Source organism: Lolium perenne, chromosome 5 (genome assembly GCF_019359855.2).
Source record: "Lolium perenne isolate Kyuss_39 chromosome 5, Kyuss_2.0, whole genome shotgun sequence".
NCBI classification, from domain to species: Eukaryota; Viridiplantae; Streptophyta; class Magnoliopsida; order Poales; family Poaceae; genus Lolium; species Lolium perenne.
Genome location: NC_067248.2, coordinates 229,316,294 through 229,343,629, shown reverse-complemented (window position 1 = coordinate 229,343,629; position 27,336 = coordinate 229,316,294). Strand labels below are relative to the sequence as shown.

General features: G+C 42.5%; 3 protein-coding genes across 3 annotated transcripts; all 3 read left to right on the top strand.

The window, feature by feature from the left end:
- Positions 1-4,509: 4,509 nt before the first annotated feature.
- On the top strand, positions 4,510-6,556 carry LOC127298268 (uncharacterized). Its single transcript, XM_051328171.2, has 3 exons — positions 4,510-4,760; positions 5,989-6,168; positions 6,331-6,556. Exons 1-2 carry the CDS (start codon positions 4,541-4,543, stop codon positions 6,123-6,125), a joined length of 357 nt encoding a protein of 118 aa, XP_051184131.1. The 5' UTR covers positions 4,510-4,540; the 3' UTR covers positions 6,126-6,168; positions 6,331-6,556.
- Positions 6,557-18,791: 12,235 nt separating this feature from the next.
- Positions 18,792-23,041, top strand: LOC127302177 (uncharacterized). The gene is made up of 5 exons (XM_051332580.1): positions 18,792-19,009; positions 19,094-19,292; positions 19,417-19,578; positions 20,692-20,755; positions 22,463-23,041. The coding sequence occupies exons 1-5, from the start codon at positions 18,833-18,835 to the stop codon at positions 22,650-22,652; spliced, it is 792 nt and encodes a 263-aa protein (XP_051188540.1). The 5' UTR covers positions 18,792-18,832; the 3' UTR covers positions 22,653-23,041.
- Positions 23,042-25,133: 2,092 nt separating this feature from the next.
- LOC127298267 (probable trehalose-phosphate phosphatase 7) lies at positions 25,134-26,274 on the top strand. The gene is made up of 5 exons (XM_051328170.2): positions 25,134-25,280; positions 25,393-25,533; positions 25,658-25,837; positions 25,967-26,020; positions 26,179-26,274. The coding sequence occupies exons 1-5, from the start codon at positions 25,149-25,151 to the stop codon at positions 26,257-26,259; spliced, it is 588 nt and encodes a 195-aa protein (XP_051184130.2). The 5' UTR covers positions 25,134-25,148; the 3' UTR covers positions 26,260-26,274.
- The last annotated feature ends 1,062 nt before the right edge of the window (positions 26,275-27,336 follow it).

Genomic DNA, 27,336 nt, shown 5'->3' with positions numbered 1-27,336 from the left:
GACTATATAATGCCTTCGACCTAAAAACGCACGGGGAGAAGTCGAAGTCGCCAGAAAGCCTCCAGAACGCCGCCACATCGCGAAACTCCGTCACGGGAGCCAGAAGTCTCCGTTCTGGCACTCCGCCGGGACGGGGAATTGGAGGAGATCATCGCCATCATCACCGCCAACGCCTCTCCATCAACCAGCCATGTTTCCCCCATCCATGTGTGAGTAATTCCCCCGTTGTAGGCCGAAGGGGATGGTAGAGATTGGATGAGATTGGTCATGTAATAGCATAAGATTGTTAGGGCATAGTGCCTAGTGTCCGTAATTGGTACTTTGATGATATTGTTGCAACTTGTTATGCTTAATGCTTGTCACTAGGGCCCGAGTGCCATGATCTCAGATCTGAACATGTTATTATTTCATCATGATATTCATTGTTTATGGTCTTATCTGCAAGTTATATACACATGTCGCTGTCCGGAACCGATGGCCCCGAAGTGACAGAAATCGGGACAACCGGAGGGAATGGTAGTGACGTGAGGATCACATGTGTTCACGGAGTGTTAATGCTTTGCTTCGGTACTCTATTAAAAGGAGTACCTTAATATCCAGTAGTTTCCCTTGAGGCCCAGCTGCCACCGGCTGGTAGGACAAAAGATGTTGTGCAAGTTTCTCATTGCGAGCACGTACGACTATAATTGGAACACATGCCTATTGATTGCTTTGTACTTGGACACCGTATTATTATTATCTGCAAATGCCCTGCTATGATTGTTACATGAGTTTCTCTCATCCATGCAACGCCCATCATCCGTCCCCGTGCCTATAGTATTTTAATCCTGCTGTTTACTATAATCACTACTGCTGTCTTTGTTACTCTGCTGCTGTTATTTCACTACTGCTACTGCTATAAAACTGTTACTACTGATAAACCCTTGCGAGCAAGTCTGTTTCCAGGTGCAGCTGAATTGACAACTCCGCTGTTAAGGCTTCCAAGTGTTCTTTGTCTCCCCTTGTGTCGAATCAATAAATTGGGTTATACTACCCGCGAAGACTGCTGCGATCCCCTATACTTGTGGGTCATCACGGACCTGGCGAAATGGAAGAGTGTGGTTGGGTACAAGTTCAATGGAGTCAAGCCAGAGAAGAAGAAACCTACGGATCGAAAGCAAGCTATCCAAATTAAATGGTCCAAGCCATCCCCAGGTGTTGGGCGAAACTGAATGTTGATGTCTCTTGGGTGGCTAATGGCGCCACGGGAGGAGCTGGCATGATCCTCCGAGATAACCAGGGTGTTGTCATTTTCACTGCTTGCCGGCACCTGATTTCTTGTGACAGTCCGCTCGAAGCTGAGCCGAGGGTATGCGCCGAGGGTTTATCCTTGGCCATGCAGTTGTCAGACTGTCCTATTGTTGTAGAAAGCGACTGTCTTGAAGCGGTCCAAATGATCAACGAGGACATAGTGAATAGATCTCTGTATGCTGGGTTGATCAATGAAGTGAAATACTTTTGCCGTAGTGCCAGGGAGTGCAATGTTGTGCACATCAGTAGAGAACTAAATGGTGTAAGTCATAGTCTAGCTCAGTTAGGGCGTGTCCAAACGTGCACCAATGTATGGATCGGCTCTGGACCAGATGAGATTCGTTTAGTTTGTAATCAGGATGACACTCCTATTACTTGATTAATACATTTTTCCTGCAAAAAAAAAAACTAGCGACACAAAGGAAATGAGCGACGGTGGCTAAAATGGGCATGGCCCTCAGCACCGAAATCTTTCAGGAAACGTGAACGTTCAGGGCCGCATAATGCGGTGTGTATGAAATCCGTGTTTAGGGCTTCTTTGATTCATAAAAATTGTGTACAAATTATGTAGGATTTAAATTTTATGAGAATTTTTCTACACTAGTTTATCTGATTCATAGGAGGACATCCTATAGGAACTAATCTTATAGGAATTTTGTGTAGTGAAAATCATGTAGGAATCCAATATTAGGTCATATCTCATGGGAAATTCTTTTGGCACAATCAAACACAACTCGTCTTCCTATAGGATTCAATAAGTCATAGCATCTCAATTCTATGTTTTTTCTATTCTTATAATTTTCATATCATATGAATCAAAGGAACCCTACACCATCCAGTTCTTTTTGGGCAGGCTAGAGCTCGATCTTCTCAAAATTGTGGAAACCATGATTAACAATTTTATGGTTTTTACATATCTGCATTTTTTGCTGAAAAGTAAGTTAACATATAAGCTACCTACAAAAGATAAATAACAACTCAACTTTTGATCACTGTATTTATATTAATTTAAGTTTGTATGTGCATGCTAAAATGAAGCCGATGCAATGCTAACGGAACACTAGTAGTTGCCCGATTTAACCATCGACTAAAAGGCAACTAAAGAAAATACGTAGTTCTTAGGTTGTGGCTCACTTGGCATTGGTTTAGGTAGGCTCTCTTCTATATCCACCCAAACATGGGTTCGTTCACCTACTTTGAGGGGTATGCCAACTCTTTGATTCTTCTCAACATTCCAACCAATTGATTCACATTTCAGAAACACGACATAGAATCAATTCGGCAATGGGGCCCCATTTCTCGATCCTCGGTGGTTAATTCACCTATTAGGGGATGGTTTTGGTTAGTACTTCATCCCCGTGGGGGTCATATTGGAGGCAAACTCTTCCCATTAGGCAAGGTGGGGATGGGTCTGTGTTACCACTATCCATACCCGATAACCGTGAAATCCCCGTTAGGCACATGACATGTGGCACTACGGTACAATATAGCTATGTATAGATACCAGAAAACTCCAATCCTATTGTGCTCACATTTCCCCTCCCGTCCCCAACCGCCGTAGCCCCCAAATCCCAACTCCCAAATGCTCGCCTCTCCTTTCTAAACTCCTGATCCAGCCAGTCCCGTCATCCTACCATGTTGTCATTTTATTTTGGGCTCATAGTTACTAGCTAAAGCGGAGATGGTTAACCGATGGTTATTTGTTTACCCGATGGGGACGGGGATGGTAAAAGAACTGGCCCCATGACAGTTAGTGGGGATGGGGACGAAGAAAATTTTCCTGCACGGAGATGGTTATGATTCAGCAATAACCAGTGGTTAGTGTCCCCGTTGCCATCTCCTAGAGTTCACATGTGTCTTATGGCAAGAAGGTTAAAACTTAAAAGTAACATATACTTTGAATACCACCACATCTTCTAATGAGTGAGAGCGATGATAAGGATGATAATAATGCTTTCTTAAATGTGATGTCAATTGTGTATATTTCTCTTTCTGATAATGATAATGCTCGTGCTAAATTTAAATACTTAATGGAGACTTTGTTTTCAACACAAGAAAACCATTAAGGGTTTGAATTAATGAAGGAAAATGGATATTCAATCTCATAAAGCAAGAGATAATTGATGATAAGCGTACCTTTTCTTCTCTATCTCAATGTATTAAACTCATGAGATTGAAAAGGCTATATCTATTAATGATGCATGTGCTACTAACTTTATTTCTGGTGAAGCATCGATATTAAAGGAGAATGTTGAGCGAAGTGTTCAACTTTAATTGCTAGCTAGCAATTATAGAAAATTGGGAGAGAGTCATGAAAAGCTACATGGCTCTTATAATGATCACCTAATCTTATTTGATGGGCTGAAGTTGGCTCATGAGGCAAGTACCACTAAGGTACAACTCATGATGAATTACTTGATTTGCCTTGTCGATCTAATAGTGAAGGGTCTACTTCTTTTACTATGTTATTGCTACTAACCTTGTAGAGAAAATCAAATAGCTCAAAACCCAAGTTACTAGTTTAGAGAAAGACATGGAAACACGTCATGAACTAAAAATCCAAACATTGGGTGTGTGGGGCCCCGTTCGTACGTCGGCCCCTCCAAAACTTTAGTGGGTGAGGAATCTCAAAATAGAACCGTTCCAGCGAGTTGGAGGAACGGTGCCACTCGATCCTGGCCCTTACCCGATGCACCCCTAGGTTGGGAGAACAATACAAGCCTATTCATGGAGGATCTAAGCAAGTCCACCATAAACGTCGGAGCTGTGCTCTCGCGAGATGACAAGCCGTGAAGGAAATTCATCCGTGCAGTTTTATGTAAATATATTCTCCTTTGGAACGGTTTGTTTGTTAGGTAGAATCTCATAGGAATTATTATTAAGAATTATTTTCACTATATCTCATAGCAAATGTAACATCCGCTCGAACCTCTTAGCAAGAATGTTGTAATCGAACCAGGAAATAATGTGTGTGTGTGAAATCGTGTAGGACTGGCATGACCAATTGAGCATGATATTTCCATCATATGATTTTTTGTGTGTTTTTGGAATCTGGGAATCAAAATTAAAAAGTTTGAACACCTTGGAGTAGTGTACATGCTCGTGGCCTCGTGGGCCTGTGGGCCGAGCAGCAACAAGCGGCGGGTCCGGAGCCGTCGACTCCGTGTGTTGAACACACACACACACCCACGCGCACACTCACACACGCTTCCGCCGTCGCCGACCTCCGTCTGCACTCAGCACGCGCGCCATGGCGATCGCCGGTAACCTCGCCCTGCTCGCCTGCGCGAAGGGAAGGCTGGGAAACTCACGCATCGCCGGAGCCGCCTCCAACCCCGCCGCCGTCTCCCTCCGACGCACCGTCCCCTCCTCCGCGCCTCTCCTCCGGCCCCCTCCGCTCGGCCGCTCCGCCGCGGCGCGCTGCTCCCCAGCCGTCGTGCGCGTCGCTCGCCGCAACCCCCCCTACACTGGTAAGTTTTTCGTGACAAAAAGCCTTCCTCTGGTAGATATTTTGTTTGGTACGCGCTATGTGGTCTTCCTACTGCGCCATGTCGCTGGTTCCTCTCCGGCAGTGTCACACGGCGGCGTAGGGTTTGGTTTAGGGCTGCGAGGGAGGCAGAGCACCGCGGTAAATCAGTTCTCTGGTCTCTGTAATGTTGGATTTTGGGATGTGCGGTAGACGTTTGATCTTGCGAATTGCGATGCTGGAAAACGAAGCCTTTTATTTCCGCTGAAGGTTTGGCGTTGCGATGCTGGTAAAGGCCCCTTATTTGTCCAGATTGCGAAATGTCCAGAATTTTAATTTGCAAGGCTGGTCCTCTTGAGACCGAGAACGATTCTGGAGAGTGCTCATGCATGTTCTAAAAGAAGTTAGGGTACGCGCTATGTGATCTTCCTCCTGCGCCAAGTGGCTGGTTCCACTCCGGCAGTGTCACACGGCCGCTTAGGGTTGGTTTAGGGCTGCGCTTGCGCCAGATAACCGTGGTAAATCAGTTCTATGGTCTCTATAATGTTGGTATTTGGGTAAAAGAAGTTTGATCTTGCGGTGCTGCGCAAGCAAAGTCTTTTATTTGCTGGAATTTCGGTATGCATAAGGGTTGGTGGTATGATGCTGGTGAAGGAATGTCCCCTTATTTGCCCGGATATCGAAATATGCAAGGCTGGTCCTCTTGAGATAGAGAATGAATCCGGAGAGTGCCATGTTTTAAAAGAAAGTGCTTTCCATTCAAATGAGCTGAAAACAAATACAAACTGCAATGGACCACAGGGATATACAGTAGGATACCTTGGCTCTAAATTTTATTGTATACTGAATTTCGATTCTGTTTGTCTATTGTCTTTGGGAAGGATGGCTATAATCACTGGATTGCTGCGGGTTTGATGTGGGGCTTGGAGTGTTGGCGTTTTGTTTTTCAATTGCTAATCACTTTTGGATCTTCGTCTGGAAGTTGCTAGTTCCACCCAAGATCAGAGTGCTCTGATGGAGGGTTCAATCTTTGGAGCACGAAGGAAAATAACTGCAGGGTAGAATAGACTTATGCTTGTGCGTTCTGGGCTCAGGTGAAGGATTTGGTGAATCCAAAACATAATTTTTTGCATTCTAGAACCTTGGTTTCTGAAGCCCCCCCCCCCCCCCCCGCGCCGCGCTTATTATTCATTTTCAAGTTTGCTCTCAACGCTTATACTATTTTCCTTCAGGTGATACCGCGGACCAGGTTGATGTGCAACGAGTTGTGAGAAAGGTATTATGGATGCTGTTTGTGGGTTTCATCATTTGGATAGGTATCTCTGTGTTCAAGTGGAGAAAGGCCACGCTTTCAGCTGCCATCATCTAGAGGATCCTTCACTTTGACATCTAGTGATTAAGAGAAATACTACGTAAGTTTTATCATGCTACATTTTCTGTGTTCTGACAAGTTTTAATCTTCGCTTGCACTGCATTGGTGTTTTTTGTAAAATAATGCTCTTTAATTACACAGTTTAGTTGAGAAGACTCTTTGGTGTTACTTCTCAATTGATGGTTGGTTTTGTTTCCTGTAGGACACTCGTTGAGATTTCGAAGACGGAAGTCTTGGGCATTTTACCTTTGGAGGCAGAACATTTTATTTGTTGACAGGAACTGTTTATGTCAGGCTTGGCAGTTGCCCGGAGTGGAAATGTTTATTAGAAAATGAAAATTCTGCATTAGCGCCACTGCGCTTGGGATATCTGGATAGTGCAATAGCAGACTCCTTATGACATTTCACTAAATCCAATGTGCAATGTTATCTTTCTCTGTCGTTGCTCTGTGGTTCCTGGTAGCCTGTGAAATCCATACCTGCAGGTACACTATTTGTGGATATAAATTGGCGTCGTCAAACTGGCACACACTACTTCTGTGGAATGATGGTTCGGCTGTTGTGTGGTTGCATTTATGGTGATGCGCCATTTTCATGTATTTGTCTGTGTGTTTGGCCTGGGTAGTTTGTGTTGCTTGGCATGGATGGAGGTATGTGTTTCAGGAATGTTCAGAAGTACTCCCTTTGTTTCCGCGTCATTGTGCCCATTGTTTTTTTTTTTTAATCAGCTGGATTTGGCTTTTTGATGTTCTCTGGCTGGTGCGCAAGAATAAGGCAGTAGTGTGCAGAACCAGGTTTTGGCGCGTGAGTGCTGCTGTAAGACGTGTCGTGCATGATTCCTTCGTTTGTTCCAATGTGTTTGGTGTTGTTGTGAGCAGTGCAAAGTTCAGGCTAATGACTACTGGCGTGCAATGTGCAGAACCAGCTTTTGATACGATGGGATGTGGTTCTTAAATCAAACAAGACAAGAAGTGCAGTAGGCGGTGATTTGGTTCAGTGGTCACTGCTCAAGCCTGATTGCGAAGTCCTGTGTTACATTAGCACTATAATTTGGTATACTAACCAATTCCAACAGAAGGATATTAAGTCCATGCTGTGAAATGCAAGACTTCCGGTGTGAAGTGCAGAGTTTCCTTGTAGGTACTGAGTGTCCTCTCCTCTGGGATGAGAGGCTTCTTACCAAACCTGTGAATCTGTGACAGTGATACATTAACATTGCGATGAGAGGCTTCTTACCAAACCTGTGAATCTGTGACAGTGATACATTAACATTGCGTTGGTCTGCGTCACAGCAGATCGGTATTCAGGCAAGTCAGCGAGACGCCCTTCTTCTTCACCCCGCCGGTGACCCTGTTTCCAGCGCAGCTGCTCCGTTATCCTGCCGGTCCTGGAGTGGAGGCAACACCGCAACAGACCGAGTCCCAGCGCCGTTCAAAGTGTCAGCCGTTTCGCTGGGCCACGTGAGCTCGCTCCGTGTGGAGGACGGTAGGACGATGCTTTGCTCTCCTCTGATCACCTCCCCTGCCTCGATGTAGCTTGAGCGTGCTAGCACGCGTGGCCTCGCCAGGCCGATGGGTTTCCGCTCGCGCGCCCATCTGACACTCACCGACGCCGTCTTTCCGCTCTCCACTGCGTTCGCCATGAGCGTGAGCCCCCTCTCATCAACTACGGTCGTCGGTCGACCGCATAAACTGTCTGTCTTGTCCGCTCTCCCTGCTCTGGAAAGAGAAGAGCTCCTGCAGTGGGGGTGGCTGCCAATGCCAGATTGCCCGGACCGATGTCTGTCGCTCGCGTGACGAAGGTGGTCTCGGCGGCGACCTGCGTTGCCAAGATGGGTGCCTCCTTCTGATGTTCCTTCACAAGCTGCTTCGTTGCGACGACACCCGCTAGGCTCGCCGTTGGTACGGTGCCACTGGGATCGCTGAGCCGGAGCCACCGGCTTACACACCCAGCAACTCCTACGGCGTCGAAAAATGAGTTCCAGGATTGGTTGGAGTGTGCTCATCCAGTCATCCCCCGAATCAGACGCCGCAAGGTCGATGACGCTGCCCCCAGCTCCGGGTGGTGAGGAATGCTCCTCGAGTCCGTCCTCGTCCATGTTAGACAGCGAGAGGTCGATGTCACCAAGAGCCGACTTGTACGGAGGCATGGTGCCAGTGTGAGATGCAGCTGCCGGGAAGATTGAGCAATGAATTTTATAGACGAAGATGTAACAGGGCGAACATTATGAGACTTCGCAGTTCGATTAGTACAAAAATCTGTCCAAGATAGTGCTCCGAAAAAAGGACGCTCGAAATAAGTTAAGCGCACATAAAAATCGGTCTTATAATGAAAAGTAGAGGGCCTACACATCCTTATTCTAAATTAACCGTGCGCGATGAATTGGTCCTACGATGACGATTTATTAACGGGTACTCTCTTCATCCACAAATAAGTGGACATCTAGCTCAAAATTTTGTCCACAAAAGAGTGTACTCCTATCTTCTCAAATGCACTTTAATTGCTTCTCTCATCGCACGAAAATCAAACCCAATAATATTGAGCACATGTTCTCCTTGTTTTTAACCAAAGGCATGCATGTAGGTATGCATGTATGTATGTATCACTAGTGGAATCCACCTTGTTCTTATGTCCGTCGGTGATTAATATAAGTGATGGTATTTCAATATCAAGTCTAGAGCATCCGTGTGTTGTCAACCTACTATTGCACCCTAACATGTAAGACAAGTTTGACCATGAAAATACCTTAAAGTGTAATGCTAACAATTTCATTTATACTCGAGAAGTTTTGAGAGATTTGTTCACATAGTTATACACCGGAAATCCATATTAATATATTTACTAGACCATACATATTAGATAACTCTCCCAACATACTTAAGAATATCAATATTATCAATCCACTAGCATGATAAAAATAAACTGAGGCATGCTCTTTTTCATTTATTTTATTTTGGGACATTTCGTATTTAAGATATTCTTACGAGGTTATGTTCACAAAGGAGAAAACTAACATAGTTTAGGGTACAAAATTCGTTTAATATTTGCACAACATAAGTCTATCTGAAATAATTCTACAATTATAATAGGAACATTTATATTTTTTCATTATGATAACTAAGTAACAAGAAAATATAACCTGAATATGCAGTAAGATAAAAGTAAGTTATAAACATGTATAAAAATTTAGTATAAAATGTCAGTGAGTAAACCAAGATTGGAAAAAACAAGATTATTAAGCATATATATAGATTAGCTACCGGAAGCATTTGTTGATCGCAATTACCGGAACTAGCACAATGACCACCTGTTGCGGCGGAAGAGAAAATTTTTATTGAATTAAAAAAGACATAGTCATACCTTGTAGTCAACCCTAGTTTGGTTTAAATTGAACATGTTGCTTGCACAAATGTCGCTATCGTTTGTCGTAGATGTAGTGAACACTACTTTGGTTTAAATTGGTTGAATCGTTAATTTCTTCCTCCCAACAAACCCTCGAGACTTCCACCTGCCCTTGATCTCCTAGTTCTTCGGGCTTACACCGACGCATGGCTCCGGACTCGTTCCTTCATACTCACCGTCATGTTTCCTTCCTACTCATCGCCCCTTTTTCCTACTTAGCATCACCCCTTCCTCGAATTACCATGCACACTGCCCACTTCGGGGACCCATCGACATATCTTTTGCCACAATAATTATGTTTATATTTTGGGAGACTACATGATTTCACATTTTGCTAAGAATTCCTACTCACCAGCCCTCGGCTCGGCCCCTTTTTCCTACTCATCCTCTTCCCTCCCTTTCCTTGAATTACCCCGTGCACCGTCCACTTCGGGGATCCATATAGACATCTCTTTTGCCGCACCAATTATGTTAACATTATGAGGGACTACATACGTGGTATGCACATTGTGGCCTATGATCACGGTGCTAATAATGTTACGATATTAGCTATAGTACATTTTATAAATCAAAAGTAACAATAACTTGTTGAACTTGTTACATTTTGAGAAAACTCATTATATGTAAGCAATGATGCTCAGACTCGCATTTATGTTGTTAATATTTTATGTGTGGAGATTGCCATACTTTGTTGCCTAACATAACATGTCAGATTTTGAGAAGAGATTATCAATTATTTGTTTGCTTCTTAATCAAACTCATGTGCTCCCTCCATTCTCATGAACAAGGAGTAACTTTTTTTTTTGCTAGCAGATTAAGGAAATCTCAACGACATCAAATCTTTCTAAACTTACTCCTATAAAATTGTGAGGTTTACATTTCCCCTAACACGTTAAAAAAACCTCCGATTATCTTCGTCCGGTACATCACTACAACAGGACCCCCCTGTAGCAACACATCTATGCGTTGCCAAATATTCGTATAAGCGTTGTTATGGTCTACACCAACGGATTTGTATACGTTGCCGTTGGTGGCGTTGCAAGAGTCTACAACAACACAAAAACATCCGTTGTAATCAGCGTGCATAAGCGTTGTAAGATAGCAACATATATAAGGATAGGCTAACAACACCTCATATGCGTTGGTGCTATCATGCAGGAATGAGGCTTGAGACTGACATCACACTAAATAACATGATCAATTAATAATATGTTGTCCATATCTATTAGTAGTCACAAAGTTAATGCACATAGTACACACGAGTCACAATATAGGAAAAAACATTTCATATAATATATTGACTATGTTCAAATAACAAGATTCAAAGAACACAAATTATCAAGTATTTGCACCATTACAAATATATTCTCTTTCGAAATAGAAAATTAAAATGACATTCTAAAACTAATTTAATCTATCCAGTAGTAGCATCCATCATCATCTTGCAATCAACATCTCAAACCATGCATCATCAATTTATCTTGAAAATCTACGATAGAAAATTGAGATTAGTAAAGAAAAAGCATCAGGTTTATAAAGTAGTAAAAGTTTAGAGGGGTAAACTTTACAAGAGGGTAACATACAAATGATGAAGGCCGCGATAGTTAATGTTGTTGCATGATCAATAATCTTGACCTTTTTGAGTGGTCGTATCAACTCATCGGATTTTGCTAATGTAGCATCAGCACGCACTGCCCAGAACTGATTTCCAAGTTTAACGCCTTCAACTGCATATTCTGGGTCGCTACTTTGGAGTGTAGAAAGAGCAACATTCTTGTTCGAATTTTCCAAGCTCTTCAAAAATACTATAGTGCCAACCTTTTACATTAACAAAAGTGCATGAGAAAACAATATTCAATGCAATTTGAACCTGCAAAGAATCTTGAATAAAAGAAGCATAATGCACATACATCTATCGAGTTGGCATCTGATCCAGTCACCGTACTTCCTTGTTGTTTCTGCAGATGACAGTGCTACCTCACTAGGCAATAAAGTGAAATCATAAGAAAACTAAAAGGGGAAGTAAAAGGTTCAGAAATTCCATCTCATACATTAGCTTGCTTTGTTGCACTAGCCACTTTTGATATCTTCATGTTTTGGCCTCCATGATAACAAGAAGTGCAATATAATCAGATACTGGAAACAAATAAAACTTGATAAGAAGTTGTAGTGATAAAAAATACACATTGTTCTATCCACAGAATACAGATGTATAGTATTGTTCTTTTTCTACTTGGGAAGGGCTTTTCTCCTCTGTTTGATATACGTGTGCATTAGAATTATTCAGATGACTTATGTATGTTGGTCAACACATGGAACAAGAAAGGTATTAACAGTCCAGGGAGCTCGACTTCACATGCTGAAGGACTGTGCATGCATATAGAAGCTACTTTATAAGTAATCTGACTAGAACTTCAGTAATCAGCTACCTAGTAAGAACAAATGTGCTCTACAGATCGTCAAGGCTTCTGAAATGATTTCGGCATGCACATAATAATGAACAAAGGGAAAACTACAAAATAAATAAGGGCCGTTTAAATTTCAACAAAAGATAACTGCAAGAAATAAAGTGCACTAACCTTTTCTGCACTAGCACTTTCCTTCCTTGGTCAGACATTTTCTTCATGGACCCAAGTTTCTTTGTTCTATGACAAAATATTCATTATAAAACTCTCATGGACTATAGTAAAAACTCATGTTGCAATAAGTGAAGTAAGGTGTATATCCTGAAGTAAGGTGTATATCCTGAAAACTCATGGACTATAATATACATCTTCATTCTGTGTATCCTCCAGTGAAGTAAGGTGTATATCCTGAAAGTGACCTGAAGATGATACACTAAAGACTTGATTAGGATTTGGGACTAGTCCCAATCCGTGTACATGTCCAGGCTTGTCTACTCCTAGTATTGTATTCAAGGCATCTCCTTTTCAAGCTGTTCCTTTACTCGTGTCTGCTAAATCTGGCCTCTTGACTAAAGTCTTGTTCAATTCTACCTAAATACATTAATAGTGTAATTAATAACAATGTACAAACAAGAGTAGATATTATGCCACTTGTTCGTTAATCATCTGGTCGTTTTTGTCGATTTTGTGCTGGTGTGTATGAATGTACAGGATAGCTCGGTGTGGGTTCTTCTTTTCTGGATCCTTTTGCCGCTATTGGTTACATGGTAAAATTATTTAACAGTTAGTGATGAAAACATACAGTGCAAATGGTAGATGCATATATTTGAGTTTTCTAAAAAAACTGACCAGCTCTTCTCTATTCCGAGCAAAACTCTTAGTTCCAACCGTGTGTATCGACTTCTTCATTGTAGAGTTTTGCCTATTTTTCTCACTTATATCCTGTCATGCAATTTGTAAATAATGCACATGCATTTACATATCCGTAGAAAGACTAAGCATCATGTCAATGGTAAATCTAACAAGTCTATATGTACCTTTTCCTTCTGGCTCATCCAATTAGTAACAAGAGAAATCCACTGGTCCTTAATCACACCCTTTGGAACATTGGTGTTGTTCGCTTCCATGCTCTTGCTTGCATCAAAAAAGGTTCGGAATCAGATGATTCAGCATCAATGTGCATAGTAATTTCATGTTCCTCAGTCATGTATTCATCATTGGATTGTACAACACGCAATTTACTTCGTGTCATATCTACTCTAGGAGAAAACAAAAACATTAAGTGAAAGAACAGAAAAAATCGGATATACATAGGCATTGCAAAAAAAAATCAGTAATGTCAAGGATAAGACCTTATAATTAAACTAATCGTTAATCATCAAGTATTTTCTTTTCCTCTAGGCATTAATTTGCAATTGATCGAACAAATAACTAACAGTATACTATATTACTATGTATAGCGACAATATATATGATTTAATAGATCGGTGTTACAACCTAGAGGATACAATACCATGAGTGCTAGCGGCTGCTGAAAGGGAATGGTTCATCTCTCTCTGGTCAGGTACATGGGCCTGAAGTTTTTTCAGTACATCGGTAGTTACAGCCTAGAGGATACATGACCATGTTTTGCATTTCGATTGATTGACGTCGACGCACGGGCCGCCAAACCAGAGAGTAGGCAGACTACTAGCAGACATAAGAGAACTTAGAGAGAAGAAAGCCTGATCGGAGGAGCTACCGAGCTGCAACGTCTGGGTGCCTGCGTCCGCGCGTCCGGGTTCGCCGAGGGCCTCTGCTGGCTGCTGCTTGCACCGTTGCAGACCTTGCCCCTGCGTGGTGCCGCTGGAATTATGGTGCTGGTCAGCACTTGCCCTGCCTGCGGCGATGTCACCGCAGCCTCGCAGATCGGTCTGAGATGCCGCCAGCAGCATAACGATTGATTTGCGAGACACTCGGATGCGGTAGCCGGATGGTTCAGAGAGAGGAGAGAATACCCAGGGGAGAGGAGGCACTGACCTGCAATCAAAGAGAATACCGGCCGCCGGCCGCCACCACCAGTCGGCAGATGTTCATTGGAGTTTTTGTTGGAGAAGATGAGACCCACCATTTGGGATAGGGACGTGCGGGGATGGGAGGTGCGGAGATTTAGAGGGAGTTACAATAATCTTTTCTGTTTACATTTTAAGTAACCCATTTCACGATTTAGTTTCTATGAGAGGTGGGGTCAATAAACTAATACCATGCCATCCGGAACTTCTTAGCATTAAAATATAAAAAAACGCGCGGGTAGTCAGTAAGCACCGAAAATTGGTGAAAACCAACTTAGAAAGGAGCCATGTGTCCACGCTTTTAGCATGGCCAAAAATGAATTAAGTTCAATTTAGATGCGCGGGTCTGATCCTACCAGTTAAAACGGAAGTGTGCCATTTTATTTCTGAAATCATGAAAGGGTCGTGAGGGTCCAGGTCGAAAATCCAGCGACCACACTAGTTGCAATCCTACAACCAAGTGCTGGTCCGATGACAAGCAATATATCGGCGTCCGATTTGTAGCGGTGGCCTAGGATCCTAGCGCTAAGCGCCGGTGCTAAGCGCCCATGTTGTACTTTATTTTGGTGTGTCCCAACGTATAGACCGCAACGCATGAAATTCGTTGTCACTCGTATAGTCCGTAACGGATGGACTTACCAACACAAATATCCATAGCTACGTAAGTATTTTGCAGCGCATTTTTAAAGCGTTGGAGAGCATGCGATGCTATATGCGGGGGCTTGTTGTAGTGCATGTACGGTACCAAAATCAGGCCGTGTGTGGTTTTCTTCTTTGGCCATCTCACGGTGGAGGGTCAGAGTCACAAGCAAATCCCATAGGAATGATCTGTGTACGCAATTTTGTTTTAAGGTGAGGTGTTTTCTTTGTTTATCTCCTGCATGCAACGCAACGGACAATAACTGCCCCTTCCTCCAATCTCATGCATGTCCAATACCATGGCCACATTTTTTTATAGCTGCGCCATGGTCAGATCTTCTACATCCATACTCCTAAGCTCTTACTCCCACATCAGCCACAAAAGATCCCAAACAGCAATGATTCCAATTAGTTGACCGTGAGGCAGCTGCGCTTGGCCGTCAAAGCTCTACCAAGATCGTGCCTGGCTTCGTTTTCGCGCGCATCGGTGGAGAGAGAATCCAAAGAACATCAGCCGTTCGATCAAGTAGCTACCGAATCCAAATCGACGGCTCATAGTTGGCTGCACGTACCCGTGATGGCTAGTCATAATTCAAAAACTGGTGTATTACTGTATATAGATGCAGGATACATAAGGATGTGAGAAAAACTTAAAGTATTTTCTACCCCCAAAAGGTTTATTTCCGCTGGTGGAAAACCATTTCATGTTACATATTTTATTTAGAAATAGTTTTACGGAAAGGCTAAACGTATTCTTCTGGTTGTTCTTATTCTTTAATTATTGAAATTCTAGTTGGGAAACACGAGTGCCAAAGCAATGGACTACTACTATAAGTAAAGTCAATTCAATAATGAAATTAGCCTTCTTCTTGTTCTTCTTTCCTTGGATGTGCCGAACCTGATATCGACAACAACCGGTGGTATTGGAAAAAATAACCATTGGATTGCATTCTTTACATAATTTCATCAACCTTGAAAGAGACAGAGTGTTAGTCTATTGTGTCATATTCCAATATATTTGCATCATAACATGGTTTTAAATTGATTTCGGGAATTTTCCACCAAGTCCTCTTTATTTTGGTTTAACTCGACATAACAGGAAAAATCTATTTTGTGTATTTTGGGCTTCCAGGAACCTTAATTACAGACCTAAAATATAGTTGTGTTTTGATCCACGTAAATATTTATGGAAGAGAAGGAACTATACATCAAGAAGTGGACCAGGAGGTCAAGGGGTTGCCTGGTGGGGCCCATGGCAGGCCCAAAAGGCTATGTCGCTCCATGGAGTTCCACCAGCCGATGAGCTTCATTTGCTTCTACTTTGATGCCTAACAAACCTTCTTGACTAAAAATATGACCATGTTCGCGATATTGAGTGAGGGGGGGGGGGGGGGGGGGTGCCGGCGTGGTTGCTCCTCCTACTCCTCTAACATCATCTTCATCGTCTCTGTGATGAAGATGAGGTAGTACATCCCATGTACTATGGGTTTGGAGAATTAACTTTGTTTATCGCCTCTATGTGCTATCATGTATTACAACGGTATGAGGTGCCTCACATGATTACGGTCATCGTTGTAATTTCTTCATGGTGCATCCTATTATTTATGGGATGAGTTATAAGATGTTAACTTTTAGTATGTCCTTAGTTTATTTTTAGATGCATATGTTATCCCGTTCATGTATGCATGTTCTAATCAAACTAGTATGTAAGAGCCCGTAAGAGGGTATGTGTGTGTTAGATGGAGTAATATGGTAATATCACCAAAAATTTGGAAACTACTATGATATTTACCTCCCCATTGTTACCTCACTAGGGATTTGTTGTATGCTATGTTCATCCGGTGATAGTTAGATATCTTGTTTGCTCAAGGCAGCATACTTTTTGTTTAACATCATCTCAAAATACCTAAGGCACTACTATGTTGTACTTAAATTTAGTTTTTAAACTTTTCTCTTACTAAAAGAATATTAGTGAGATGTGTTGCATCATCTCAAATGTTAGGACGTGATGCCCATATGGATGCTTACCAAACCTTAGTTTTACCTGGTTTCTTTGGGTTTTTTTTTGTTTTCTTTTCCTGTCTTTTTTAATCTGAACACTTTGAAATTATGATTAGTTTTAAATTTTAAAATTTTAAAATTTGAATATTTTAAAATTTGTATTTTTTTCAAATTCGAAGCTTTTTAAATAACATTTTCATATTTGAACATTTCTTCAATTCAAATATTTTCAATTCTGAACATTTTACAAATCTGAACCTTTAAAATGTAATTTTTTTAAAATTCGAATATTTTCAAATTTGAACATTATTTAAAAATTCTTTTAAATTTTGAGCATTTTCAAAAAATTGAACTTTTTAAAATTAGAACATTTTTCGCAATCTGCATCTTTTTGAAATGTGAACCTTTTAAATATAGTCTTTTTAAAATGTTATATTTATTTCAAATCTGAACGTATTTTTTTCAAACTGGGAGTTTTTTTTAGGGTTTGGAAAAAACTAAACGGAACAGAGCGACGAAGAGGAGGGCCATGACGCCTTGGCTGCGAGTCAACTCGCACGCCCGACGAGTGAAGCGTGGGAGCGCCTATCCACCGCATTTAGCGGGAGCGAAGGTTTGCTTCGCTTAAGGTTCTTTCTCTTGGGCCGCTCCAAGCGTGGCCCAATAAACGTACTGCTTTTTTCTTTCTTTTCTTCCATTCAGTTTAGATTTCAAATCGGAATAAAATTCTTAACGGAACAAAATTCAAAATGGAACAAATTCAAAACTGAACAATTTGTAAACAAAGAATTTGAAAATCAAACAAATTCGAGATTTGAACAAATTTCAGATTTGAACAAATTTCAGATTCGAACAAATTTCAGATTTAAACAAATTTCAAATTTGAACAAATTTCGAATTTGAACATTTTTTAAATCAGAACAAAAAAATCTGAACAAATTTCGTAATCAGCAAAACCAGCAAAAACCGAAAAAAACAAACAAGAAAACAACAGATTTGAACAAATTTCAGATTTGAACAAATTTCAAATTTGAACAAATTTTAAATTTGAACATTTTTTAAATCAGAACAAAAAGAATCTGAACAAATTTCGAAATCAGCAAAACCAGCAAAAACCGAAAAAAACAAACAAGAAACAGAAAAACCTGAGAAAACCCAAAACAAAAGGAAGCCAAAGGGAAAACTTGTACAGGCTACGCGCTAATGGGCCAGCCCACCCTGTCCGTCGCTTCAGGCGGGAGCGAATCGCTCCCGCTATGAGCGGGAAATAGGGATTGCCGAGCGAGTGGTCATGTGCGGGAGCGCCTACTCTCCGCCTTAAGCGGGAGGGAACGTTCCCTCCGCCTGAAGAGGTTCCCCATGGACCGCTCCAAACCTGGGCCCAACAAAAGGTATTGCTTCTCCCTTTTCTTTCCTTTCAGTTTAAATTTTTAAGGATGTTTAAATTTAAAAAATGTTCAAATCTGAAAAAGTTTAAAAATAAAAAAAGTTCGAACTAAAAATGTTCGAATCTCAAAAATTTCAAAATTTAAGAATATTCAAATTTGAAAATTGTTCAAACATAAAAATTGTTCAAACATAAAAATTGTTTAAAATTGAAAAATGTTCAAATTTGACAATTGTTTAGTTAAAAAAACAAAGAATTTTAAATCTAACAAAATTCATATTTGAACAAATTTCATACTAAAACAAAATTTATATGTGAACAAATTTCATATTTGAACAAATTTCAAATTTAAACAAATTTTGAATCTGAACAAATTTATAATATAAACATTTTTAAATCAGAGAAAAAACAAATCTGAACAAATTTCGAAATCAGCAAACCAATGCAGCAAAAATAAAAAAGAAACCAGAAAAAACCGAAAAAACCTGAGAAAAACCGAAAAACCAGAAAACAAAAGGAAAAATCCATACCTGCTAGCCGCTAATGGGCCGGCCCACACCGTCCGTCGCCTTAGCGGGAGCGAATCGCTCCCGCATTGAGCGGTGAATAGGGATTGCGGTGAAGCGTCCCGAGGCTCTCTACTCCTCCCGTTCCGTTTGCTGGCCAAGAGGCCCATTCCCTAATATCAGAAGAACTGCCGAGGCCCAACTGGTACCGGTCCATGTGGAGTGACCACGTTGGCCCGTATGGGAATCGGAAAGTCTACAACCAGCGCGACGCCGTCGCTCTAAAAAAAAAGGAAAAGAAACAGACGCCGTCATGGCTCTCAGGTGGGCGGCCGCCGCCGGCGGCGCCTACCTGACGCCGCCGAGAAGCAGATGCTTTGGCGCCAGACCTGCGCGAACCGCCTTCACCACCACCGGAGCACGAGGGCTCCGCCTCCTCCTGACGGCTCCTTCCTCACCATGCTCCAAAACCCCAAGGCCACTGGTACTGGTAAGTGCCCCCCCTCTTGAATCCTGGTACAAGCCGCGTGTTTTTGTGAACCCTAATCGAAATCCGCATCCGATTCCTCTGTAGCGATGCTCGCCCGATTCTCCTCCTCCTCCTCCCCCGCAGCAGCATGTACTGGTTCGCAAGGAGGGGAAAGACGAGGCGTGGGAGGCGCTCAAGGCCATGGTCGCCGACATGTTCATGCCGCTGCTGCGCAACGTCTCAGACATGCGATCCCTTCGCACCGTCTATGACCTCGAGGATTACCAAGTGGGCATGCTGTTTGGTATGTTAACATCGACCCCCAATATGTATCTGAAAAGAAAAGCTCCGGAATAACCATATGGAACCACTGATGAACACTGCACTTTACTGATTTTTCTGCTGCTTGTTCGTCTGTAACTGTGTAGGCGCTTTTCTTGGCTGCGTCGGCTGGTACCAGCTGTGGAAGGCTGCCCCCTCCGTCTTTGTTGATGCTGCCCTTGCCTATGGATTCTATAAACTTAGCGTCGTGTCCTCTGAGCTGCGCCGGCAGGGAAAATGCAATGATTTGTTGGCCCGTTTGAAATTTGGTAAGGACCTGGTACTGCTTTGACATTGTCTTTACAATGCAATGGATAAACCTCAATTTTATTCTCATGGTAAGTGTACTAGGTTAGTCTGGTGGCTAGCTAGGATCAGTCTCTGCAGGGTGGGTGCCCACCTTTCAAAATGCCATTAACTGCCAGTCTTGGTTGGTCGAAGTTTTAGGTACCATAGAGATTGTTATCCTGTATACCTTATTAAGAATATCTACTGTGCTTTGGCATTTTGTTTAGAAAGTAAAACAGAATTTGACATTGTCTTTATGATTAACGATAAAGGTTAACTTAGGGTTCGTTTGGGAGAAAAGGTTTTTTAAGTATTCTAAGAATACTCTGAAAATACCATGATTTTCAATACTTTGAGGTGTTTGGCTTTACCTAAAACTGCAGTTATATATACCATAGTATCATCAATACTGCAGTTTTTTTGTAGTATAGAAGGGAGAGGTCCACACCTTTCTTTTTTAAAAACAGAGAACACAAACGGGAGTCTCCTTCCGCTAGTCCGACAGATGGCCACCAATCTGACGTCCCCAGGCTGACATGCATCCGATAGGGTGCTGTTCTTTTGTGAGTACTAGCAAGGACCTTATGGTGTTGGTAGATTAGTTTCAACCCATGTGATTCCAGATGCTATTTATCAAGTGTACACACACATGCAGTGTGATTGTTGATTCATCTAATCACCAGCTAGTAAGCTAACAGACCATAATAGCATACTGGATAACCCTTGAGCAGACTTTGCTGCCAAGCAGTGCCCGGACATTAGAAAGACTTCATAAAGACTTTGCTGCCAAGCAGTGCCTCTCATGGTAGGTGTGCTGGATGGCTAGCTGGAGCAGTCTGTGGTGCTCGGAGGCTTGCCCACCTGCATTTCAGGCACAGGCTGGGTGTTCACCTTCTTAAAACAATGGCTGGTCCTGGTTGGTTGAGTTTATAATCTCATCGGTAACAACTATGAAAACAAGTACCACAGACATATTTTTCTTGAATCCCTTAGTCTGATTATCCATGCTGTTTTGAAATTATATGTAGAAAGCAAAACAGAATTTCAAAACTTTGTCTTGATTAAACATTTGATCAACTTCAAATTTCCTTCAGGTATTGTTGCTATTATGGCTACTAGGGACTTCACGAAGAGCTACGAACTCATGGATTTTGTCAAGTTAGTATGCTAACTTCAGTGTTAATTTTGTCCATATTCACTGCATGCCTTCCTTTTGTTTAATTGTTCGATATTTCTGGCTAACTGTGAACTGCAAATGATAATATTGATCTAGTTGGTTACCAGTTTATAATTTATCAGAATACCATATTTGGTGATGCATGTATGTTTTATAAATTGGGCACTGTATTCAAGACTATTTTGGATTGCATTCTCGCCTATATCCACCACTCAGGGCGGAACCAACCAACCCATGCAACACTTCCTCACTCAACCCACTATGGCTTAAACTAGCTAGACTATGAGTGACACCATTAGCAGAACGGTTTACTTTGGAGGTTTTGAAGTCCGACAGAGATTGGAGCAGCAGGAGAGCTTTGCAGATTTACTTTGACCCGGTTGATTAAAGTTCGGATATCACAGCAGCACAATTGCTTTCCACATGAACTGGACTTGCATAGATCGCCATGATCGATTTTGTCCCTATGATGACCTCAGCGTATTCAGTGTTAGGGCAGTGAGGGAGATAGCCTGTTCATTCGTCGATTAAGTAGCTTGCATCAAAGTTCAGTTTGCACCGACCAACATCTGATTTCTTCCATGCTTCTTTAGCTTTTTTCCTCCTTGGTGTTATGCTAACTCCTTGGCCAGGCTATGATCTGTTTCCCTTTTACATCAGCTACAGAGTCCTCATCTCTAGTATCCCTCATAGAATTTAAACAGGAATCCAGCCAGCTTGTTGCTCAATGCTACACTTGCCATCACCGAAGGTTATGCTGTTTCTTAGGTGCCACGTTGTCCACAACAAAAATAGCAGCTTTGATCTCATATGTTCATCTAGCTGACTTAAAAGTACAACCTCCAATCTTGTACAATGTAGTGAAGTTTATGATCATCCAGAAGGGACCAAGTCTATCACGCAGAGCTTTCGCTTTACTGCAGTTTATTATCACGTGGTGAATACTCTCTGGTTCCATATCGCAAATATGACAAGTAGGAATATGGTCCATCCTTCTTCGACAACGCTGCGCTTGCAACTAAACACTCTCACCTTTGGTGGTACTCCCAGTTCCAAATTAAGTCCCAAAGAGCTCTTTCCTCTGCTGGTTTGCTGTTCATACCCCCACTGTTAGACTGAACATCATCAGCTAGTCTGTAGGCACTTTTGACCGACATCTGTCCATTTTTTCGTAGCGTCAGGCTGAGAAGTCCTCCCCATCAAAAGATATGACCCGTAGAATTTCCTCAGCATCCAGTTGGTGAAACATTGTTGTGACAAGAATTTTTCCAGGACTTTGTCGCTGGGTCTATAAGATCTGAGACCTATTTATATCTGGATCAATTTGCCCTTCCAAACACTTTCAAGTTTCCCCTTGGCAGCTGTGTTTTCTATCTTTGTACCACTTATGAAGCTGACACTGCAACCTGCAGGTTGATAACAAATATTTTGTTGGATTAGGTTCCATTATCCAGCATTAGGGAGCTAATGTGCATGCTTAGTTCTTGATTAGCATAGTTGATCAGGCAGTGTTGATTGGTCAGATGACGTTGTGTAGTATATTGTATGGCTTTGCTTTTGTTGCCATGCTGCTAGACTTTGTTTTCTTCTGTTTATGAGATATGGTTAGTATCTTTGTTTATATATTTTTGCTACTGTGCTCACTGCCTTTTAGATTATGTCACCAGCCACTTTGTTTGTTTATACAGGCTGCCGGTTTTCTTTCTCTATCTTTCAACATTCATTTTTGATGTGGGGCGCATGAAGAAAGATGCAAAACATTATGTGATCTGGACAGTCAATCTGTTGAGAACAAAGGGCGGATTTCAAGAACTCTTCAGGATAATGTTTTATCGAGACTATATATCAGGATATGAGGATTGCTTCCGCAGGAAATAAATAGTAGATGACATAGAGTGTGTGGATCCTTTTGTAGTATACTTTTGTGGAAGGGCTTCACTAATCTGTAGTAACAAGTTATCTAAGAGCATCTCCAGTCGCGTCCCCCAAACCGCGTCCCCCAAACGCTCCCCCAAACCGTCCCCCAAACCGCGCCGTATTGAGCGTTTGGGGGACGCGGTTTGGGGGACGGTTTGGGGGACGCGACTGGAGATGCTCTTAGATGGTAGCTCGTTTGGGGGTACTATTTTTTTTCCTTTTATTGAAAACAGGGAGTACTCTGATGTTTCTGTCTTCCAATAGCTCGTTTGTCTTACCTTTTTTTTTTGGTCAGCTTTAAAAGTATACTTAACTTTCCATAAATGTCTTCAAGCGAACATATTATATCATCTTTGTATCTACAGTTATCAGGGACTTCCACATTGTTTTGAGCTGTCACATATTACAGTAGCATATGTGATACAGTTGTAACGAGTCATTAGTAGTAGATAAGAGTGGTTGTAATACTCGTGAGCAGAAATTCCACAATTCTTTACATAACCGAGATAGCCTACCAGATTTTGATACTCAACCTCGAAGAGCAATTTGAACTAGCTTGTAGGATTTTGGCGCCATCTTCTTAATTAGTGCGTAATTGTCACTTGTTTGAAGACCATTAGGTCTTCGTCCATGTGTGCAGATTTCATCCTTCTTCAATGTGAATATCCTTGATGCCCCTAATTATGTTATGCGCATCTCTTTCCAAGTTTCCATTGTCTCCCCCATCCGAGTCTCTTTTCTAGGGCTTCGGCTAGTTTTTAGATGATGTAAAATAGGGCATCGACCAACACATTCAAACATTGAAACTTTGACACATTTGAAACATAAAAAATCTGACACATTCAAACAAAGACCGCCCTAACATAATTCGACACTTTCGACACATCTCGATTTTGACACTTCGGTACACTTCAATTTTGACACTGCAATACATAGACCTCAAGTTCGACTTGGATAGGATCACGTCTTCCACAGAAACTGGGTTTGTTTGTATAATTTTGAAGCCCGTTTGGTGCTTATAGATAGCCAATAGATGGTACATCAATGCTCATGGGTGCCAAGCACCCTGTACATCTAAAAATATTGTGGTAATTCAAAAAAAAGGTTTAAAAAATTTAAATCCTTTTTGGAACCAAAGATGATCAAATACTGTACTTGTATAAAAATATTTCGCGAGGAAATTACTATCATCGTATCCTAGGTAAAAAGGCAAAATCGAATAAGTCAATGTACTATTCATGCTATATTTGTCAAAAACTTGTCTTTTTTATCTAGGATATCATGGGAATCATTTGGAACCCAAATATTTTTATACGAGTACATTACTTAATCATATTTTGTTTTCAGGAGGATTCGTATTTTTTTCTCAATATTTGAAATTAGCACGAATTTTGGGCTTTATAGGGTGCATAGCACCTATGTGCTAAAAATTCGTGTCCGCCAATAGACTCCCTACTGTGTATACGTTTTCCCCTGCGCTGTCTATACATGAGGTGGAGAGATGGTACAGACACCCCGTAGCGTCCTGGCGGACTACAAATCTGACATCAGTTTGAGAACTTTTGACGGAACGGAAGGCAAAACTAAGGTAGTGAAACCAACGCACTAGCCTCTAAAACTGAGCAGCCTGAAGAAAGAGATCTCCCACCACGAAGCGAGAGTATCACTATTCAATCTCAGGCAAGAAACCTCGTACAGACCGCAAAAACAAACTAACACAAACTCCAGCAGATTGGAATCGAGGTCTGCCGATACGGACGATAATCCTCCATCCTCATGAATTAATCTCAGCGGCACGGTTTGTCAACCAGCACATGATGCTGGACAGCTGGAGTGCATTACTTCTGAATAAATACCATGTTTGGAAAGCTACGTCTCCACCTTGCTTATCAGTAGCTCCTTTTCAGATAACAAGGTGCAATGCATGGCGATTTACACAAAAATAACCCATTGTTACAACTATAGCACAGTCTGACCCTCCGGGCAAACTATTTCACCCATCTAACCCTTTTGTGTGGCGCCCCTCCCATGGGCGCCACACATGGCAGTGTGGCGCCCGTGTCTGCGGCGCCACTCTCCCAGTCGACGTGGCGCCCTCGACGCTGAGCTGGTGCGCCGATCCGACGTGGCAGGATGTGTGGCGCCCGTGGGAGGGGCGCCACACTACTCTTTATATATAATGTCTGTCTAGAGATGACAGAAGACTGTGGTAGCTCAATTGGATGAAGCCTTTCCTTCCCAATCCCAGGTCATGAGTTCGAACCTTTGCATCACCCGAATTTTTTTTTATTTTTAAAAATTATGCTAGACATTGTAGTATGTTTAAAACATGAAATCTAGCCTCGTACTGTTTTGTAGAGTTTTTTTTTATCTCCTCGTACTGTGGGCATTGCGGCGACGGCGTGCCTTTGCCCGGGGCCTTTGTTCCCGTACCCGCCGCCGCGAGCCGGGGCAGGGATGGCCGTGCGCCGCAAGTGCCTGCGGGCGGCGCAGGCGGAGCTCGGCGCGGGGCTGGTCGAGTCCATGCGGGCGTCTTCGCCCACGCACGCCAGGGCCGCCGGCGTCGACGAGGAGCACGCCGCCTCGATGGTCCGTTCACTGCATGCCGCTTTCTAGTGTTTATACCGATAGAATCTTGCACTATCTTCTTGGTTTTACATGTCTCGCTAACACAACGAATCATCTATGTGTGCGCGTGCAGGCGAGGCACCCATCGGCGCTTGGCAAGTTCGAGGAGATCGTGGCGGCGTCCAAGGGGAAGCAGATCGTCATGTTCCTCGACTACGACGGCACGCTGTCGCCCATCGTCAATGACCCCGACGCCGCCTTCATGAGCGACACGGTGAGCCTGCCAATTAACTATGTCTCCTCTCCCCTGTCACACTCTGCTCCCTAACTTCAGTTACCATGCACCTCTGCTCATCTGCGCGCACGTTATTAACTTCCAACGATGAACGAACCTGCAGATGCGGATGGCAGTGCGCAGCGTCGCCAAGCAGTTCCCGACGGCGATCGTCAGCGGCCGGTGCCGCGACAAGGTGTTCGAGTTCGTCAAGCTGGCGGAGCTGTACTACGCCGGCAGCCACGGCATGGACATCAAGGGCCCGGCCAAATCCTCCGCCGGACACGCAAAGTCCAACTCCAAGGTGAGCTAATCCTCCTCGATCTCCCCCATGACATGCATCGTCCTTCGAGCATGGGCGCTGAGTCAGTTTTATTCGCACGAATAGTCTGACATGATCACAAGCTAAAGCCATATACCTTTTGTCTTGCAGGCTAAAGGAGTTCTGTTTCAGCCAGCAAGCGAGTTCATGCCCATGATCGAGCAGGTACGCATCTTGGCTTCGACCTCACAACCACATCATCGACCCTAGCTAGCTACCCAAACTGTTCGCCTGTTTACATCAGCTGTTCTTAAATTCTGCTACTCGATTTGTTCCTTCAATTTCCTAAACACGATGATAATGATGGCGCGTGCTTGTTGCAGGGTTGGGCAGCGGTGGCGGAGACGGTGAAGTCCGTGGTGCGGGAGTACCCGAAGCAAGAGAAGATAAACATGCAATTCTAGTTTATTCAGTTTGCAAGCAAGAGACGATAAAAAAAACTCTACAAAACAGTACGAGGCTAGATTTCATGTTTTAAACATACTACAATGTCTAGCATAATTTTTAAAAATAAAAATAAATTCGGGTGATGCGAAGGTTCGAACTCATGACCTGGGATTGGGAAGGAAAGGCTTCATCCAATTGAGCTACCATAGTCTTCTGTCATCTCTAGACAGACATTATATATAAAGAGTAGTGTGGCGCCCCTCCCACGGGCGCCACACATCCTGCCACGTCGGATCGGCGCACCAGCTTAGCGTCGAAGGCGCCACGTCGGCTGGGAGAGTGGCGCCGCAGGCACGGGCGCCACACTGCCATGTGTGGCGCCCATGTGAGGGGCGCCACACAAAAGGGTTAGATGAGTGAAATAGTTTGCCCGGAGGGTCAGTCTGTGCTATAGTTGCAACGAAGGGTTATTTTTGTGTGAATCGCCGCAATGCATGGATGATGCCATCGTCCTGTACTTTGTCTGTTCTTTCTGTTGAGCAAGGCGTGACTTTGCTCGCTCGCCGCTCGGTAATGTATTTGTATTATGTCTGAATTTTACGAAAAGTGTATTTGGCACATGAGCACCAGTGCTCCTGATTTCTAAAAATCATATTTTTTGGATTTCAAAAAATATGAAATTAAATACCCACATACATATAAACATTCTGAAGGTACGGTAAAAAATTTGGAGAAAAATACGTTATATTTTAAGCTATACGAAAAAGACAAATTTCTGACAAATATATACCTCTATACGTAGCCACAAATTTGTTTTTTTCCTGTAGCTCAAAATACAATGTAATTTCTACCGAAATTTTGCATGAATATTCAGAACATGTATATGTATTCATGGAATAAATGTGATAATTTTTTGGAAGGCACAAATACAGTTTTTAAATATTTTAAAAACTGAGAGCACTGGTGCTCATGTGCACCAAATTTGCTTAAGACTACTGAAACTGCGACGGCAGGGCAGTTGCTGCTCTTTTCAACCATCACATTGTGAATAATCTAATTATGGTGTTGAAAATTGTTCTCTGTTGGACACTGCC

Bases quoted from the DNA above. Each gene is read 5' to 3' on its own strand.
- LOC127298268 (XM_051328171.2), top strand. From the start codon at position 4,541: ATGGCGATCGCCGGTAACCTCGCCCTGCTCGCCTGCGCGAAGGGAAGG. The intron at 4,761-5,988 runs GTAAGTTTTTCG...ATTTTCCTTCAG, and splicing joins CCGCAACCCCCCCTACACTG to GTGATACCGCGGACCAGGTT.
- LOC127302177 (XM_051332580.1), top strand. From the start codon at position 18,833: ATGGCTCTCAGGTGGGCGGCCGCCGCCGGCGGCGCCTACCTGACGCCG. The intron at 19,010-19,093 runs GTAAGTGCCCCC...ATTCCTCTGTAG, and splicing joins CCCCAAGGCCACTGGTACTG to CGATGCTCGCCCGATTCTCC. The intron at 20,756-22,462 runs GTTAGTATGCTA...TTGTTTATACAG, and splicing joins GAACTCATGGATTTTGTCAA to GCTGCCGGTTTTCTTTCTCT.
- LOC127298267 (XM_051328170.2), top strand. From the start codon at position 25,149: ATGGCCGTGCGCCGCAAGTGCCTGCGGGCGGCGCAGGCGGAGCTCGGC. The intron at 25,534-25,657 runs GTGAGCCTGCCA...ACGAACCTGCAG, and splicing joins CCGCCTTCATGAGCGACACG to ATGCGGATGGCAGTGCGCAG. The intron at 26,021-26,178 runs GTACGCATCTTG...TGCTTGTTGCAG, and splicing joins TCATGCCCATGATCGAGCAG to GGTTGGGCAGCGGTGGCGGA.